Source organism: Daktulosphaira vitifoliae, unplaced genomic scaffold (assembly GCF_025091365.1).
Source record: "Daktulosphaira vitifoliae isolate Bord-2020 unplaced genomic scaffold, ASM2509136v1 Scaffold_4, whole genome shotgun sequence".
NCBI classification, from domain to species: domain Eukaryota; kingdom Metazoa; phylum Arthropoda; class Insecta; order Hemiptera; family Phylloxeridae; genus Daktulosphaira; species Daktulosphaira vitifoliae.
The window spans coordinates 28,759,633-28,778,825 of NW_026099575.1; the positions used below are offsets into that span (position 1 = coordinate 28,759,633).

Below are 19,193 nucleotides of genomic sequence, written 5' to 3' on the forward strand. Positions count from 1 at the left end.
CACAATTTCATACTAAATTTAAAAACTATAATTAGTATTTATTCATATATTATATTTTAAAATCAAAGAACTACTAATCAGGATATAATTAAAGAAATAAGAGTTCATGTTGCTTTTAAAATATTTCACCAATTTCTCTAAAGGAAACACTATCTACAGATTTGCATCGAAGCGTTTCTTATGATAGTGATTTTAATCACTGTCAGATATCATCTATACTTATCTCATCTATGCCACGTCTATACTGTGCCTCGACCCCACTGTGCTACCGTTTTTTTTTTTATAGTGATTTTAATCACTGTCAGATATCATCTATACTGGACCCAACTATGCCACGACACCACTGTGCCGCCACCCCACTGTGCTGGGTTTTTTTTTCAGAAGTTATAATATTACTATACGTGACGTTTTAAAATGTAGTTAATATAGTTCTCTCAATTTTTTTCCTCTATTCTAGTAATGGGAAATATCGAATAGTAACTATTCGAACTATTCGATAGTCATTCAAAAAATATTCGATAGTTACACAATATATTCGAATAGTTTTTAAAAGTATTCGATAGTTTATGCTAAAAATAAACTATTCGGTTGTATAAAAACAATTCGAATAGTTATTCGATAGTTTTAAAAAACTGTCGAATACTATTCGATTGTTTAAAATATTTGAAAATGCCCATCACTACTACTCTATCCCCTTTATAAGATAGTATCAATTTTTTTAATATTTAAATTATTTTAAATTAAAATGCATGTTTAAATATTCATATGTTTACAAGAAAATGATTTATCTAAGAAAATGGCATGTCGGTAATAATTTTTGAACCAGTATTTCAGAAGTTTTTTTATTAACACTTAAAAAAAGTAGATGGAGGTGAAACGTGGTTTGTTTAATTATGATTTTTATTATTGACAACGAATATAATCAAGAAAATATTCGGAAACATTTTTGTTAAGGTTTGTAAGATGATAGCGAATCGAGAAGCAAATTAATTTTCTAGACGATGTCCAAATATTTACTTGACTTACTGTGCACGTTATTAATATGGGAAATCCGTTATTTTTTGTAAATTTACAGTCAACATATTTTAATTTTAACAATTATACTGAAGAAAGCTTCGGGATTTAGCATTACAGTTATTGAATAAGCCCTACAAACATTTTATTTATTAATTAAATTATTTTTAGGATGTGGGAAATATTAATTTGGCATCCCTATAATTTCTATTCAAGCTAATCCTATTCAAATACAGGTTGTATATCAGGCTTAATGGCGTATTAAGGGGTAGGAAATTTTTTCAATTATTTACGCCCTTTAGTAGTGCTAACGGATTCAGTTGAACAAGTGCGACCGTCTAAGGCGATTTCGAAAAACAATTTTGGCGACATTAGGAAATCGTTATCGCTCGTGCGGTAGCAAAAATAATAATGATTGTATTTTACATTGAATAATATTTTATAATTAAGTAAATTTGTTACTTTTCTGTATCGTGGTATTTGTATAATATTTGATATTTTAAATCTTTTGACTATTACTTAAGTTCTGTTGTATTTAGGAAAAAATTACAAGAGATCTAATTTTTACAGCGTTTAATTTTATATTGAATGATGGATTTTAATTACATAATAATTTTATTATTATATTATTATTTATTATTATAATGCTGTAACTTATTGAAAAGTGTATGGATCAACACAATTTTTTTATGAGAAATAAAATTTATATCCCCCTTTTATATGACATACTTTATCTTAATCAGGATATAAATAAGGAAATAGCAGAAAATAAAGCTTTTGGAATAATCCACCAATTTTTAAAAATTAAGCACTATCTAAATATTTGCATCGAAGCGTTTTTTATGATAGTCATTTTAATCACTATCAGTTATCATTATAGTTTTTTTTATATGTTGGCTACATTTTATAGTCTTCATAAGTACCTTTTTATTTAGCAAATTATTTAGTTGGTTTAGTAATTTTCAGTTCATACGCTTGACTAATTTAATACATAATACTTCACTCAATTAAGACTAGTTAATAACATTCACCTATAACGCCGTAGTTCAACTGAATTGGTTTAAAATGATTCATGGATTAGTTGTTGCCGAAGCCGGTAGTGGGACCGACGATTTGACCTTGCCGCCAATATAGAACATAACGCCATCTCTGAAGCGTTGTATGCAGGTTATTACTTAGACACTCTTTTAATAGAGTAAATTTATTTTGAAGGTTTTTTATGTAGGATCTTCAAAATTAACGTGAAAATCTATAATTATTTTCAAGTTTACATCTAAAACATTATAAGTATAAAATAAACACTTCTAGAAGTATTATTGAATAATAAACAGGTTTTTAAAAAATTAAATATTTCATTGAACATATTAAAATAATTTTAAAAGTAAATTTACTTTTAAAAAGTTTGTTTATAACTTCAATTTTAGACAATTGTAGTAAGTTATTACTTATTAGGGATAGCGCTAGATTATGAAAAAACTAGCATAAGAAAATTAGTCAATTTTACTTTCAAAAATGGCATGAAAAAAGATTCATTTAAAAAATTCCATTATTACCGGGCCCTAGTTACAATTTAATGATCGTCCCGAAAACTTTTTCGATATCACAATGATCCTAACTAGATAGTCAAGGAGTGTCAAGACTCATACAACCAAGTTGGATAAGTCTTCCTTCTATATAACATTTATCAGTTATTATGCATTGAACTTTGTTAAGATTTATAAAAACAATTGTAAGTGGGTTGGCTACCATGTAAATGACCAGTGTGGCCGTATTGTTGTAAAACCACATCTTATGAAATGGAATTTAGTTGGTATGAACATCCAATGGTTCTACGCCTGCCCTGTCGACCGTATCGTAGAATCGTGGTTCCGTTTACACCATTTGCGAGAGCCGAATGGGGGAAATCTACTGTAGTTAAAGATCTATTATGTCAGTGTCATTAAGTTTCGCAACTATACGAACTTTCTTTAGCTTTAAGTTTCCGTGATATTTTTCGTGTTCGCGAAAGTTGCTCTACGTTGAGAAGAATCCGCGCCCTGAATTATTAACGATAGCTTCTGCTGCAGTATCGTATCTGCTGGAGTCACTTTCTCAAGCCGGATATTCGCGAGTGTACTTTCCTAATAGATACCTCTGCTAAGTTGTCATTCTACGCTTTAAAGTTCTGCTATTTAAATAGATCCTAGCACCTTCAATGGGTATCCATTCATTTGTACAAATGGCTGACTTTGGACGTGGGCCAGTTATGTAAGGGGCCCAGGCAGTGACGACACCGCGCCACCTTCCCGCCCGCACCCGTCGTTGTGCTGCATTGCTTCGTCACTCGCAGCGACGACTTTGGACACCTTGCTCTGACTTCGTACGGGGACTAAACACCTCTGCACTTATTAAGGTAAGATAACTAGCACATTGTTTTTCTAGTATTTAAACCTTTTAGATAAATAAAGTACTTTTTTTTTGCTCTGATATCCTTACGCTTTTTGCGACTGTGATGATGAATAAGGAATGTTATTATGGTTGCTTGAAGGTGACCTAAATTACGGCCAGGATATTGTCTATATTTAAGACATCCGTCGACCACAGTAGACAGTACATACGAATATTATTATCTTTTGAGTTCGAAAACTTGTTTTATATAATTTATCAATTAAACTCGTAAGGAAAATTACTAAACACCTGTCATTGTGATGGTTTTTGTTAAAACTGGCAGAAAATAACGGGTTTGAATGAAGTACATGCATGTTATTAACGTGGGAATTATGGTATTGTGGTCATCCACTTTATGTTCATTAGGTTATTCATTCAATGTTTACAGTATAACTTATTGATATGAATTTTAATGCTATTAATTTTTGAATACATTTTGTGTTATCAATCAAAAATTGATAAGATAACATCTAGGCTTACCAAAATTTCAAATTTATTTTATCTCGTTTTCAATAATTATTAAAGGGAAAAATTGTGTGATAAGTATATATCTCGCATCTTATTTATTCCAAGTAAATTATTAAACAATTTAAAATCAACTTGTGATAGTTAAGTTTTCAAATAATTTTTCTTACTATTTAGAAATCATTGTTTTGTTAGAACAAATAAATTAGAAATGTTTTATTTCTGAGCAAAAATAATAATAAAATTATAAAATCTTTGTTAGATACATAAAAGGTGTATATTTTATCATGAACTATTTACTTTATCCAAAAATAAAAACAACATAAATAATCTTTTTATTGGGTTTCATTTAATTCCATGTTTTTCTCACATTAATAATCTAAATGTATTGTTTTTGTTTATCCTTAATACTTTATAAGGATTTCAGCTTTATTTTAAAGTGGCACAAATATAATTAACTAACTTATTTATTTGATAATGTTTTAATTAAGAAAAATGACTGGTTAATANGTTTTTGTTTATCCTTAATACTTTATAAGGATTTCAGCTTTATTTTAAAGTGGCACAAATATAATTAACTAACTTATTTATTTGATAATGTTTTAATTAAGAAAAATGACTGGTTAATAACAACTTTTTGTATAATAAAAATTGATCACTTTTGGCTAATTAATTAAGTAAAATTAAAACTATATTAAAAATATTATTAATTTAAAAACTTAAAAAATATTAAAAATATTTAACCATATAGGGATTTTCCAAAAATTTGGGTTAGGTATGTAGATGATATTTTTGCAGTTATAAATAAAGATTTTAATATAGAGGTTTTCATACAACATTTAAATTCTTTTTATTCATCGATTAAATTCACATATGAACGAGAAGTAGAGGGAAAATTGCCTTTTTGGATTTATTAATTAAAACAACAGAGGGGGAACTAAATTTTCAAATTTATCATAAAAACACGCACATGTTCAGATACATTCCAAACACATCAAACTATACCTGGCAACACAAATTGGCAGCTATAAAAGTATGATTTACAGATTAATTAATATTCCGATAAATAAAATAGATTTTGATAAAGAACTGGTGGTTATAAAAGAAATAGCTAAATTTAATGGGTATAACAAAAGCATAATTTAAAAATTAGTCCTAACACAAAAGTGGAAAAAGAAAAGAGGACAGCTAGGACACTCACTAGCGTGAGGGAACAAAAAGTAATTAGATCACCAATTTTATATTATACGGCCATCTCAAATGGACTAACTAAAATATTTAAGAATTTTGGTATTACGTTAGTAACATCTAAGAGTAATAATCTAAGAGATTTATTAGGTAACCCTAAAGATAATGTAAAAGAAGGGGGGAATCAGTTATTATAAAATACTACGTGAAAATTGTAATAAATGTTACGTAGGACAAACAAAAAGAAATATAGGGGTCGGGTTTAAAAAGCACTTAAGAAATATCAAAAATCAAGAAGTTGAGAAATCTCCAGTGGCTGAACATTTATTGACACATAATCAATCTATTAAAACCATAAAACTAATTAAAAAAGTAAATAATTACAAAGAACTTAATATTAAAGAGGCAATAGAAATATTTAAAAATAAAAACAATTTAATTAATTGAAAAATTCATTATTAAACTTGTGTAAACTGGCAAAATGTTATAATATTACTTAGTGATGACGTCACTAAGGGACTAACTAGGGAGTTTTTTCTAGTCGGGGTGTCAAAAATGTATGTTGCCGCCCTAGTGTAATGCCCAACAACAGTTCCAGGGCGGCCCATAATAAGCCAGTCGTAAAAAAAAAAAACCCATCACAGTGGGGTGGCGGCATAGTTGGGTCCAGTATAGATGATATCTGACAGTGATTAAAATCACTATCATAAAAAACGCTTCGATCCAAATCTGTAGATATTGTTTAAAACACTTTCAAAAGTTAAGTTGAAAAAGTTCTACTTTCTACATGCATTTTTTAGATTTGAACCCCCCTCATATATAGAGAAATGGTCCGATTTACAAAACAGTATGTCAAATGAAAGATGTATATAAATACTACTCCCCGTGAAAAAATTGTACTGATCCATACATTTTTCAAAAAGTTATAGCATTATAAAGTTAAAAATGTAAAAAACAAAATCGAAAATTTTAACAAAAAAATATCATACGGTAGCCATTTTCACTATGAAGAAAAATTAAGTCCGAAATTTTTTTTTTCCATGATAAAGTACATTACATTAGCTTTCATTTAAGATATATACAAAAGTGTCAGACCTTCCGGAACATTTTCAAAAGTTAAGTTGAAAAAGTTGTCATTTTAAATCCCCCCTTGTGGACAGGTTAAGGGTTAAATTTATGAAAAAAATATACCAAATGGTAGGTAAATACATTATGAATCTATATAAATGATGTATATTGAGGAAAACATGAAACTAAAAGATACCAATAAAAAAATTATCCTGTATAACATTTTTAATGGTTATTTCTTTTTTAAATTTTTTTAATAAATATTAATTTTAATTAATGGTATACATTTTTAATGCTGAATGATAGATTACAATATTTTTTAAATCAATAAATTGTTCAATATTATATTATCTATAAGATAATAATATTCTGTTATGACTTTTATATTAATATTTATAATAATTTTTAAAAAATTTCTGAATTTAATTTTAACAGCACGTTTAGTTTGTTTGCTATTTGTTATTGAGTATGGTTTTCTTATAACAATTTTTTTGTTAAACTTCTGCTGCTACTTAACATTATATACTTAGTGATATAATTGAAAATTATATATTTTTAGGGTGTCTTAAAAATTTTCATAAATCAAAAGAATGTCACGCTTACATCATATACAACCAGAAGTAAGAATTAAAAAAAAATTATTTAATAATTATAATGTTATATATTTAGTTTTATTTCTTAGGTGTCTATATTTGCTGTTTCACCTAATCCACAACCTAAAGCAAGAAAAATCAAAAGTAATCCACCACCATTAAAACCTGCTACATGGCCAGTTAAACAGCCTGAAGCATCTATGCAATTACAACAATTTCTAAAATCTCAGCGTCAAAATCAAAAATCATCATCTCATAGAGGGCCGCCGCCTCTAAATAAAATGCAGTATTTTGCAAATGATAGTCGTACAGAGTACCAAAAACAGCAACAACAAATGCATCAAAAAATCATGCAACAACGTATGATGGCTAATAACAATAGCCATCGAGAACATTCACCTAACCCATTTGATTTCCTTGAGGTTGATACTTTAAGTGTATTTATTTATGTATTATATTGTTGTTTTTAAATTTTATAATTTATTTAAAATCACAAACAAGGATTGAAATCTTTTTAATTAACATTATTGAAAGGACCATAACTCATTTAGAGATGTTAAGCCCTAGAGGTAACTTAGGGATAATGGAAGAAATTTACCATTTAAAATTTGTTTTAAGTAGATTTTAGTTGGTATTCTGATAAATATTTTTTTAGAAATCATTAAATTCATTTCACTCTAATATTTTATTAAAAATTATTTTTCTTGAACTCTCATAATCTCTTCTATTTATATTGATCATGTTATTATTTACATTTTTAGATTGGTGTACATGCTAATGCCGATATTTTTAACAATATTCCAAAAGATAAACAGAAAAAATCTGAGGTAAATACATATATATTTAAATATCTTTATGCAAGTTATTTGTTTGAGATTGTTAAAATTAAACAATAATATTTCCTTTAAAAATTGTTTAGCTAAATTACTTAATATAAGTTATGATTTTAAAATTATGTATTTTGTATCGATTAATTCTATACTAAAGAAAATTTTCATTATTAATTATGACTTTAGAACTTATATCAAATTTGAAATAATTTACATGAATCTTGTTGTTACAGGTTAGAAATTTGTCACAAACAGATTCTGGTAGTCGTCGAAAAAATGCTAATCCTAGGAAAGTAGCTCGTGAAAATGAAGCTGACACAACTAGGCCTAGTGATCATTTTCTCTTGTCTCAACTTAAGCAAAATAATCTTCGTCAATCTTGCTTACTTTGTGAACGTGATTTTAGCAATAAAACTGATTTAAGTCAACATATATCAGAAGTGCATGGAATTGAACCTTCTGATTTACATCAATTAAATGGAAATTTTGGAGAAGATGAAGAGCTAGCTGAAAGTATGATGGAAGCAGAAACAGTTTTTTTTTGTGAAGTGTGTACCAGGGAGTTTCAAGACAAAGCCAGTCTATGGTTGCATATGGTTAGAGGTCATAAACAAGAAGCTGCTGTTACATGTGGTGTATGTATGAAAATTTGTCATGATAGTAAATCTTTAATGGAACATGTGAATACACAACATCCTAAATCTAGTGATACAGCTGAATCTATACAACGTAGATACCGTTGTCAAGTTTGTGCTAGGCAGCATGACACCAAAAAGAAAATGATGAGGCATGTTGTAATACATACTGTATATGACAATGATGGACAAATAGTAGATCCTGAGAAGTTAATCATTATAAATAATAATTTTCATCCTACAAAAGCTACAAATAATGAACATTATACAATTAGTTGTCAAGTATGTCATAAAGTGTTCCCTAGTGAAGAGAAGTTATTGAGACATATGTCCTCTGTTCATTTAATGACTGGTTGTGATGACATGATAACTACAACATCTGGATTAGCATCTACAAATACTTCTCAGAGTAGTTTTGTTAATCGTTGTGAACTTTGTGGCGACTCTTGTGGTTCTCGTACTGAAAAATGGTGGCATGTATTGAAAGAACATGGAAACAATGAAGCATTGATATGTCCAAAACAAGATTGTAAAAAGTTATTTGTATCACCAGCTTTACAAGTTGAACATCAAGCTCACCATGAAGCCCAAGGTGACTGTCCTAACACATGTGAGGTTTGTGGAAGATTGTGGCCAAATCGAAATGATTTTTATAAACATATAATGGCTGTGCATGCTGAAGTTATGCCATTGCTATGTGGATTATGTTTGAAAGTACATTTAGATGTCCCTAAACTTCGAGAACATATAAAAGAAAAACATGAACCATTAATTTCAAAAGAAAATGCAATTTTCTGTGACATTTGTGGTAGAACTTACACAAAATGGTCAAAAATGATGAGGCATAGATCAATACACAATGTTGAAGATCAAGTATCTCATTTTGTCACTGATCAGTTGTCTGAAGTTAATTTAAAATGTACATTGTGCCCTGATACAGAATTTAAAACTGTAGAAGAAATTTCTGAACATCGGAAAAATGATCATCAATTGCATGTATGTGATCTTTGTTCAAAGTATTATAGTGGAAATAATCATTTATGGAAACATGTAAGTCGACAGCATAAAGGTCATCCTGATGTGACATGTAGTTTATGTGCTCGTACATCAGCTTCTAAAGTTCATCTTAAAAGACATATGACTAAATACCACTCAGACCCTGTTGATCAACTTATTGACAAGTCTAATAACAGTAATCGTGCTGAAACAAATATTATCCATCAATGTATTAGATGTGATAAAATATTTAGAATTAGAAGTTTATTGAAAAAACATTTAAAATATTGTAAAGGGAAAAAAGATTCCCTCGCAGTACCTAAAGAAAAAGGTAATTATCCTTGTTCAAAATGTAGCAAAACATTTGAATATCAAACATATTTAAACAGACATCTTAGACATAGTCATTTAGTTCAACATTGTGAATTATGTTCAGAAGATAAAACTGGTGAACATTTTGATAGTAAAATGTTATTAATGGACCATATTAGGGAGAAACATGTCAATGATCCAGAATTAACTTGTAATATTGATGGTTGTAATAAAATAATGAGAACAAAAGCTGATTGTCAAAAACATAAACGTGATCATGTTCGCCGCGTTTTTTCATATGTCTGTGAATTTTGTGGTGACATGCACTCAAATAAAAAGACCTATAGAAAACATTTACGACAGCGTCATAAAGAAAATACTCAATATTTATGTGGTGTTTGTATGGAAGTTTCTTTAGATAGTGATGGTTTAACTAAACATTTACATGATGCTCATCCACAAACATTTGTAAAACCTAATACTTGTCAAATTTGTGGTAAAATATTTTCGGTTGGTAGTAAAGTTAGTGAACATATAGATAAAATTCATGGGAAAAACTTAAAACCTTGTAAAATTTGTTGGAAAGTATTTAGTGATAAAGATGTTTTAAAAGATCACATAGAAAATCATCCAGTTAAAGAAGATTCACCCAAAATAGTTACTCCTGTTAAAAAAACAATTGATCCAAAACCCAAAACACCTAAACTTTATGGACTGCCCAAAGAATTAGCAGAACTAGGTTTTAGTGAAGAACAACAAGAAAATCTAAAAAGAGATATTGATGATATTACATCAGATATAAATACAAAAAGACTTAGAAAACTTCATTCCTGCACTGTTTGCTACAAAAGTTTTCGATTTGAAACTGATTTGTATGACCATAAAAGAGAGGAACATTCAATCATTGATGATAGTTATGTTGAAGAAGAAACTGAACGTGGTAAAGATCAACCTATTATTCCTAAAGGCAAAAAAACTGTTTGTACTATATGTAGAAAAGAATGGTTAAGTTTAAAACATTTTTGGCAACATTTGATTAGAGCACATCGTCCTGAAGCAGCTTTTGTTTGTGGAATTTGTTGTAAAATTACTTCAAATTATGATGAATTATCTTTACACTTAGATAACCATCACCCAAATGCTACTGTTACCTCCTTATTTTCCTGTGATGTTTGTGGACGTAACCACAATGCATTTTCTAAGCTTCAAAAACATCGTCTTATTCATTCAAATGCTCCTATCTCTACTTCCAAATTTCATTGTGATGAATGTGAAATTGTTTTCAATAGTCAGTCATTTGGAGAAAAACATATTGAAACTCATGGTCCTGGTAGTAAATTATGTGTTGGTAAAGAGTTGTGCCAAGAAATGGATGATGACATGATAGAAGAACAAATTGAAGAAGAAGAAGTAGAAGACGATATTAAAGAAGATAGCACACTAGATACAAAAGAAAATACAATAGATGAAGATGATGATGATGATGACGACGAGGATGATGAGGATGATGATGAAATTGAATGTAATGATGAAAGTGATGCTGCTGAGCATAATGAAGAAATAGATGACAGTAATGATGATGATGATAACCAGAATGTAGATGATACCATTGAAGGTGAACTCGAAAATGATGATGATGATGATGATAATAATAATGATGATGATGAAGATGGCATTGGTGATGAAGAGAATGGAACACAAAATGAGGAAGATGGTAATATAAAGGAAAACAATTAGTTTAGGGTTCCTATTTTTTAGTTATTGAACTTCAAGAGTTTTGCATTAATCCGTTGTTTCTTTTTGTTTATTTTATATATCATGTACATATATTCATTTTAATGTACTATTTAAAAAATAAATAAAGAAGTATATTTCTTTAAAAGAAAATATTAAAAGACTGGTATACCACCTTTTTGGGTTGGCATACACAAAATAATTAAAAGAACCAAATTATACTGTACATATTTTATATATTTATATGTATATTATAAATATTATTAATAGGCGTGGGTTTTGTTTTGTATTTAATTTTCTTTAATTTATAATATTCTTTATTTAAACACCAAACAATAAATATTGTTGAACTTTTTGTTATTTACTGTTAAAAGGCACTTATATATCTGTTATGTATAATTTTGTATATATTTTCTCGTTTGACAAATTTTTAATTGTACAGTTTTTAAATATTATAAAGATTTACGAATTTTTCTTTGATAAATCATGATTGTAGAAATTATTTTATACAAAAATATTTCTTTTATTAAAAATGTATTGCCTATTTTTTAATTTGTGTGTAGTCAATTTATCTTAGAGATTTTTGTAATGTATTATTTCATTTGAATCAAAAATATACAAACATTGGTTTGATTTAAAATTACCAACTAATTTTATTATTATTAAATTTATTTTTTTTGGAATCTTAGTTTTTGGAATTTTAGTTTTAGTGGTTGCGTTTTAGAGGGTAATTACATAGAGGCAGTGCCCCCTCACCCCTTGAACATGTTATGTTGATATGTTTGTTGACATATTTTCGCTCATATTGATTAAGTTTTCATGGTAGCTGGTTAATTAAAAAATTTTGTTTGAATTTCTATATATGCCACTGGATGACAAGGTATTTTTTTGTTATAATGATTAATAAAAGTATTACTGGACGCTTCCTGGTTACTGTCTATTTATGTAGATACCTACATTAATACATTTGTATACTATAATTAGTTAATCAGTAATTCATAGTTAAATATAAATTTAAACAATTTAATTTTAGGTTTGAATATCATAATAGTATATACTATTATATAGAAGAACTTAATCATTATATTTTCATACTTTCAAAATTTTGACTTTACTTTCATGATATAATTTTTATAGTTTATAGTTAAATTTTAAATGATTTACATTGCTGCTCAAACTATTTTGGCACAATACTCCCTTTATTACTTATGAACTAAAATTGGGTAGTTAAAATTTAATTCATACATGAGAATAAATAAGTAATGTTATTTAAAATTCATTTATACATTTTTAAGAATAAGAAAATTTTATATATATAAATAAATATATATAAAAAGAAGATATTCACTTAAAAAAAATCAATATAGGAAAAAACAAATTTTAAAGAACTGTTCTATTTCTAGAATATTATTACTTGAAGCAATATTCAAAAACAAATTATTAGTAATATAGTTTTTCTTGAAAAAACTTAATAAAAAGAATCCTTTCAGCCTTGGAGTCTTCAATATTTAATCATCTGGTTCTTGAGTGAGCAGTAGATTAGCAGCCATATTTTCATTTTTTTCGCAGGCAAAATATGCTTGCACTACTTGATGTTCTGGAAAGCCTAATGCTTTCAACTGTGAAAGATAATTGGTAGATTAATTAAATTACTAAAAAACTATTATTTATATCATATAAACTTACTCTATCAATAGCTTCTTTATCTTGAGATGATACAGCAACTTCATATCCTCCAGTTGGACTTCTACCAGTGGCAGCTGGAACTGCTGAAGCACCTTCAGCTGGTTCATTAAGCATACGAACAAATGCTTCTTGGTTATTAGATATCATTTGTAAAAGAGCTGGATTGGTTTGACCAATTTGTTGTAACACTGAATTTAATAATTCTGGGTTTTGTTGAACAACTGTCCGCATTTGTTGGAATGTTGGCTGATTACGAAGAAATGCCAGTGGTTCATTTTGATGTGTTGGTATACTACCTTGGCTACTACCAGTTGAGCTACCAGTATCTAAATATTTACATAAAAATCTAGTTAAATATGAGATATAAAATAGAGAAAAATATTTAGAGTAAAAGGAATCAAAGCTCAAATACCTAAACTATATGCTTTGCCAAAAATACACAAGCCAGGAAATAAATTAGACCTATTGTGTTGAATATTATAGTTCCAGCTTACAATTTGGCTAAGTACATAATAAGGGTGTTTTATTCTATTCAAAAATGTTATAGTTTTTCAGTTAAAAATAATATTAACTTAATTCAAAAATGATCTGGTTATATTATTCAAAATAATGATATGTTAATTCTTTTTGACATAGTAGGGTTTTTTCCAAATATTCTGATAATTATAACATTTGGTTTTCTTAAAGACTGGCTAAAGGAAAATAAATGAGCTTATTAATTTATTAAGTTATGTATGAGTAAAAATGTTTTATTTCAAAATAAATTTTATGAACAAATTGAGGATAATAAATTAAAGCAAATAAATTATGAGAGCAATGGGAAACTGCTACCACTATTTTTAAACGAAACATTTTATGACTAGGTTCTAAATAAATTTAAAAAACACCAATGGTGATTTTTCAAAAATTTGGGTTAGGTATGTAGACAATATTTTTGCAGTAATAAATAAAGATTTTAATACAACACTGAGGTCTTTATACAACATTTTAATTCTTTTTACTCATAAATTTAATTCACATACAAACAAAAAGAGGGAAAATTGCCTTTTTAGATTTATTAATTAAAAGAGTAGGAGAAAACTAAATTTTGAAATTTCAATATGGATTACAGAATAATTAATATTCTGATGTGCTTACAATGGACCTATAGGTCTAAGTGCATAGGCAGTTCTTACCCACCTTATAACAACTAATAATCCAATGAATAAAATAGATTTTAATAAACAACTGAGGGTTATAACGAAAATATAATTTTAAAATAAGTCAGAACTCAAATGTACAACTCAAAGAACACTAAAGTGGAATAAAGAAAGGGGGGCAACTAGTATACTCATTAGCATAGAGGAACAAAAAGTAATTAGATTGCTCATTTTATATTATCATCTAAAAGTATTAATTTAAGAGATTTATTAGGTAACCTTCAACATAAAGTAAAAGAAGGATGATATCAGGCATTTATAAAATACTATGTAAAGGTTAAATAAATGTAATGTAGGACAAATAAAAAGATATACAGGGATCAGATTTAAAGAAAAATTAAGAAACATAAAAAATTAAGAGGTTGATAAATCTCCTATGGCTAAACATTTATTGACACATAATCACTTCATTAAAATCATAAAAATTACATAGAACTTAATAAATGGAAATGAAAAAGTTTAAAATTAAGAACAATTTAATTAATTAGGATCTTGATCCACTAAAAAATTCATTATTAAACTTGTTTAAACTGGCAAAATGTGATAATATTACTTAGTGATAATGCCACTAGGGTTTTTTTTTTTTTGGTCAGATTGTCAGTAAGTGTTTAGCGTTCATAATGATAATAATGTTCACAAAATACATTTTTTAATCATATTTGGTGATTTTTGAGGTAAATATTTTTAATATTGTTCAGTTTTAAACTAATATTTTTTTTACAAATATTTAACCACATATTTTCTTTATGTTAAGAAATTAGTTATTTATCAAAATTTAAAGTTAATTTGATAAAACTGACGATACATTTTAAATTAGAGACAAAATTATCATTAGTATCAGCTAAAATATTAATGGCACCAATTAATATCCAACAAACCCTAATCTATCTACCACTTTATTCCATTAACCATTAATGAATACTAGTCATGTATATTTATGAAGATTATTACTAAAGTGATTATAATGTTAACACTTCATAATATTTTACTGCCATTTATAATTTTTATAATAATAATAAATATATGTAATATGTTATAATAATTTGTTTTTGTTTCAAGGTGTAATTACTTTAATTAGTTTAACATATTAGTTAGTAAAAAAAACAAAATACTTCAGAAACAAAATTAATTATTTCTGCATGCTAAAAGAATTATAAAAAAAATTGCTCTTTTAATCATTCAATAACATGTTATCCCTGAACACTTGATTTTATTCAAGATGACTGTGAATTATATGTATTTATAAATTTTATTTGAGTTTGAAGGTATCCAACATTTTTTATTTTTGCTTTGTCAGCCCATTAAAGATCACACCGTCCCTCTTTTTCATAGGATTATAAAATAACACAGAAATATTATTCATTTTAGAGGAGGGGATTAACCCCCTCAAAATTATAACATTGGGGAAAAAAGTAATTAGTTTTCAAGTTAATTAACAATAATTAGTACTAATTAGTAGTATTTTTGGATTAACTTAACAAAATTTATAAATGCATATAATTCTCAGCCATGATGATAATCAATGTACCATTGAAATAAAATTGTTCTTACCTTCACTAAGAATGTTACTCATTGATTGATTAATGGCTGGATCAGACTGTAATTCTTCAGGTATTCCTGTGATAAGATACTCAACAGCTCTATCAGGATTATTAAAGCTAGCTCTTAGTGCAATCTCAACCTATAAACAGTATCTTTGTTAAATTATTATTTTTTTATTAAAAACAGCATATCATATATTATCAAAAACATTATACACAATGCAGAAAAAAGTAGTTTTTACAAAATGTATATATATAAAAAAGATTTTACCTGTGTTCTAACATAACCCATATCCATAATGTTTTGTACAATTTTTTCATATTCATCTCCTGATGCTGATTCTGGTACAGGTGCAGTAGATGTTGTAGTGGAAGATGTTTGTTTTTCATCATTTTTAGATTGTTCTGCATGAACAGAAGGACTAAAAATAGGAAAAAAATCAATAATGACTTTTATGATTATTAATAATGAATTAATTTAATGATAAAATTACACAGATAAAAAGTGAAATGCGATGGTTTTCTATTTCAGAAATCAATGGGAAACTAGTTCAATTTAAGTTGGGTGGTATAAAACTGAAGTGTTAATGATCAGAAAATTTTTTTTTATTTTAAAAAGCATTAATGAAAAATTATATAAAAAAAATTAATATTGGCAGTCTGAAGTCTAAAGGAATTATTGAATAACGACATAATTTACAGTACATATATTTATGACACATTAATTTTAATAATTTACATTTTAAAATGTTATGGTATTTTATTATTAAATTAATAACTAAAATTAACAATAATGTCAATTATTACTTGTTGTATTTCAACATTTAAAATAATAATATATGCTTTTATTATTAAATAAAAATATAACTATTATGAAATTTTCAAAAAAATTACCATTCACTAGGTTTTACTGATGTTGATGTACTGGGAGTAGATTTTACTGATTTTTCAGCATTAATACTAGCAGCCTTGGATACCATAACAACAACAAATTTTTTTGGATCTATATTACAATCGCTTATTTTTGTGTCATCACTAAGAATTTTTCCTAAAAATTAATTTTACATAAAAGTTAAATATTTCGTAGCATATTTGTAAACAAATAAATATATAATTAATATACCTGCGTATATAAGCTTTTGATTTTCTGCTAGGTAGTCAGAACCTTTCTCTATTTGCAATTTTTCTTTTAATTCTTTTACCTAAACATATATATATATATATATATACTATTTAGTAATAAGAATGCACACTTTTATAAGTTAGTAAATGGCAACTTCAATTATAAGACATAAATAAAATTAAAATTAAATAATAATAAACTTTTCCAAGTAAAACTTAAGATAGTTTACTAACTTTTAAGTATAAATTTCCGGTATTAATAAAAAATTAACTTAAAAATAGGAAATGCAATACGAATTTATTAATGAAATAAATCTAAAACTGAGATATATAAATTTTACAAATTTGATAAGGGTAAATAAAATTTAGTTTATTAATTAGGATTCTAATTACCGTTTTTTCAGGCTCGATTTCGAGTTTAAATGTTTGCTGTTGTAAATTTTTGAATGTGATAAGCATTTTAATGTTTCCAAAAGAACTAATACTACGAGTAAAATAAGTCAAAGAATGATTATTTTTTTAATTGAAAATTACTTTTAATGATAAATCATTAACAGGACAACGCACTAATAAGTAAAAATATGAACTCTGTAAAATATATTCGAAAAATTATCATTTGAGATTAGTTAGTTGCAAGAACACCGTGACTCATGATATAACATTTGGGGTACAATGGTAACATAACCTGTTTAAAACATTATGGTGCATCATGGACAAAACAATTCATATCATAGATTAAATATATATATTTGGCGGTAAAACAAAGTACAACATTTAGTTTATGAATAAAAACTTGAATGATAACAATAAAAAATTAATGTAATTAATTAAACACATAAATTTTCTTATTTAATTACTAATTATATTATTCATAATAACAGTGATATGTCTTGACAAGATTAAAATTTTTGTTTCTGGATCGAATCTATGTCCTTTTATGTTCAATTACAATTAACTACAATACGTTAATTTTACGCAATGCTCAATTATTTTTATCTTGCTTTTTTATTACGCATGTTTTTCTCGGGTAAATTGTATCAGAAATGCATTGAAAGATGCCGAATAATATAAAGTTTAAGACATTACTTAAATCAGGCATTATCAAAAATTAAAAATATAACTCTAAATATCTCAACAAATTACAATAATTTTCCTTTTTTTTTTTATAAAAACTTAAATAATACTATATTTTTAACAGTAAATAATAAGAAATATCATATTTTTATACTTTTTTTGTGTAAATCCAATAAAAAACTTCAGTACTTAAAGACATTTTTTTTTGACAATATTTCAAACTAAATTTTGTAAAATGTACTCTATTATTAATACAATTAATTTGTCACGACGATTATTTTACTATGTAAAATCGAGAAAAAAAATATTTTCTTGTCAGATTTTGAAAATGTCCGTAAACAAAAAGAAAAGGTTAATTTTTCATTTCAGTTATCTGGTTACTAAGATAGCAGATTGGAGAACCATTACCACTGCTCTTATTTAGAGGTTCTAACCCCCAAGGTACAAATTAACATTTCTATTTTGTTTTGCTGTTCTCAGCAAAAACCCTATCTTGAACAAGAAAAAATTTTGACATGTTTTAGTTTAAGATTTAAATTAAATACACACATGAGGATTTCCTTAATATTATGTCAACTTTTATGATGATTGTTATAGTGCTATATATCTTTTACTATATTATTAAAAAAAAAAGACATGGATTAAGTAAGTGTACAATCCCTTACCACTAATTCTTCCAATGAGTAAATATATATATTGAACTCGATTGATAGTCTAACCTTATATTTTTCACAATACTAATTTTGAGATATTTTATTTAAGACGAGTGGACACAAGGCTAGGAAAATGTGATTATTAAATATAATATAAATATATAAACGTTAAAGGGATTCTTTGATTATTAGTCAAATTCAACCAATAATTAAAATATCAAATTAGTGTATTATATTTTTAAGAAGTGATTTAATTTTTTGATTAGCTTAAATGAAAAATAAAAATAAAATGTCCCACTGAAGAGTAAAGAAATAGTTGATGTTTCTTTATTTTTAGACCTTCTTTACCATACTAATGACAAATATATTCGAACAAAAAATGTAATTTTTTAGAATAAACAAATTGTTGCGCGAGAGTAATAATCGTACTTTTTAGTTTAACTCATATATGAGACTTTTATAAATGACTTGGGTGATAAATTATTACCTAAGTTTTAGATATATGATCATCGATCATACATCAAAAAATAAAGTTGAATTTTAAAATAAAAGATACAAAATTTGTATCAAATATTGTTATTTGAGTAATTAAAAAATAACACTTGTTTTTAAGGAATTTAGATTAAACATATATTTGATTCTACATATTATACAAG

At 26.7% G+C, this 19,193-nt stretch overlaps 2 protein-coding genes across 2 annotated transcripts; one reads left to right on the forward strand and one right to left on the reverse strand.

Annotated features, from left to right (window-relative positions):
• Positions 1 to 2,842: 2,842 nt before the first annotated feature.
• On the forward strand, positions 2,843 to 11,499 carry LOC126906187 (zinc finger protein 808-like). The gene is made up of 5 exons (XM_050686539.1): positions 2,843 to 3,406; positions 6,722 to 6,782; positions 6,845 to 7,177; positions 7,517 to 7,582; positions 7,819 to 11,499. Exons 2-5 carry the CDS (start codon positions 6,753 to 6,755, stop codon positions 11,263 to 11,265), a joined length of 3,876 nt encoding a protein of 1,291 aa, XP_050542496.1. The 5' UTR covers positions 2,843 to 3,406; positions 6,722 to 6,752; the 3' UTR covers positions 11,266 to 11,499.
• A 1,136-nt stretch (positions 11,500 to 12,635) lies between these two features.
• On the reverse strand, positions 12,636 to 17,427 carry LOC126906201 (UV excision repair protein RAD23 homolog A). Its single transcript, XM_050686570.1, has 7 exons — positions 17,204 to 17,427; positions 16,812 to 16,890; positions 16,583 to 16,736; positions 15,960 to 16,110; positions 15,699 to 15,828; positions 12,949 to 13,274; positions 12,636 to 12,881 (listed from the first exon to the last, which is right to left on the reverse strand). Exons 1-7 carry the CDS (start codon positions 17,267 to 17,269, stop codon positions 12,771 to 12,773), a joined length of 1,017 nt encoding a protein of 338 aa, XP_050542527.1. The 5' UTR covers positions 17,270 to 17,427; the 3' UTR covers positions 12,636 to 12,770.
• Positions 17,428 to 19,193: the final 1,766 nt, after the last annotated feature.

Excerpts from the sequence above, each read along its gene's own strand:
- LOC126906201 (XM_050686570.1), bottom strand. The coding sequence starts at position 17,269 with ATGCTTATCACATTCAAAAATTTACAACAGCAAACATTTAAACTCGAA. Across the intron at positions 16,737-16,811 it reads TCAAAAGCTTATATACGCAG|GAAAAATTCTTAGTGATGAC; the intron begins GTATATTAATTA and ends ATTAATTTTTAG. Across the intron at positions 15,829-15,959 it reads TGGGTTATGTTAGAACACAG|GTTGAGATTGCACTAAGAGC; the intron begins GTAAAATCTTTT and ends TACTGTTTATAG.
- LOC126906187 (XM_050686539.1), top strand. The coding sequence starts at position 6,753 with ATGTCACGCTTACATCATATACAACCAGAA. Across the intron at positions 6,783-6,844 it reads TACATCATATACAACCAGAA|GTGTCTATATTTGCTGTTTC; the intron begins GTAAGAATTAAA and ends TTTATTTCTTAG. Across the intron at positions 7,178-7,516 it reads ACCCATTTGATTTCCTTGAG|ATTGGTGTACATGCTAATGC; the intron begins GTTGATACTTTA and ends TTACATTTTTAG.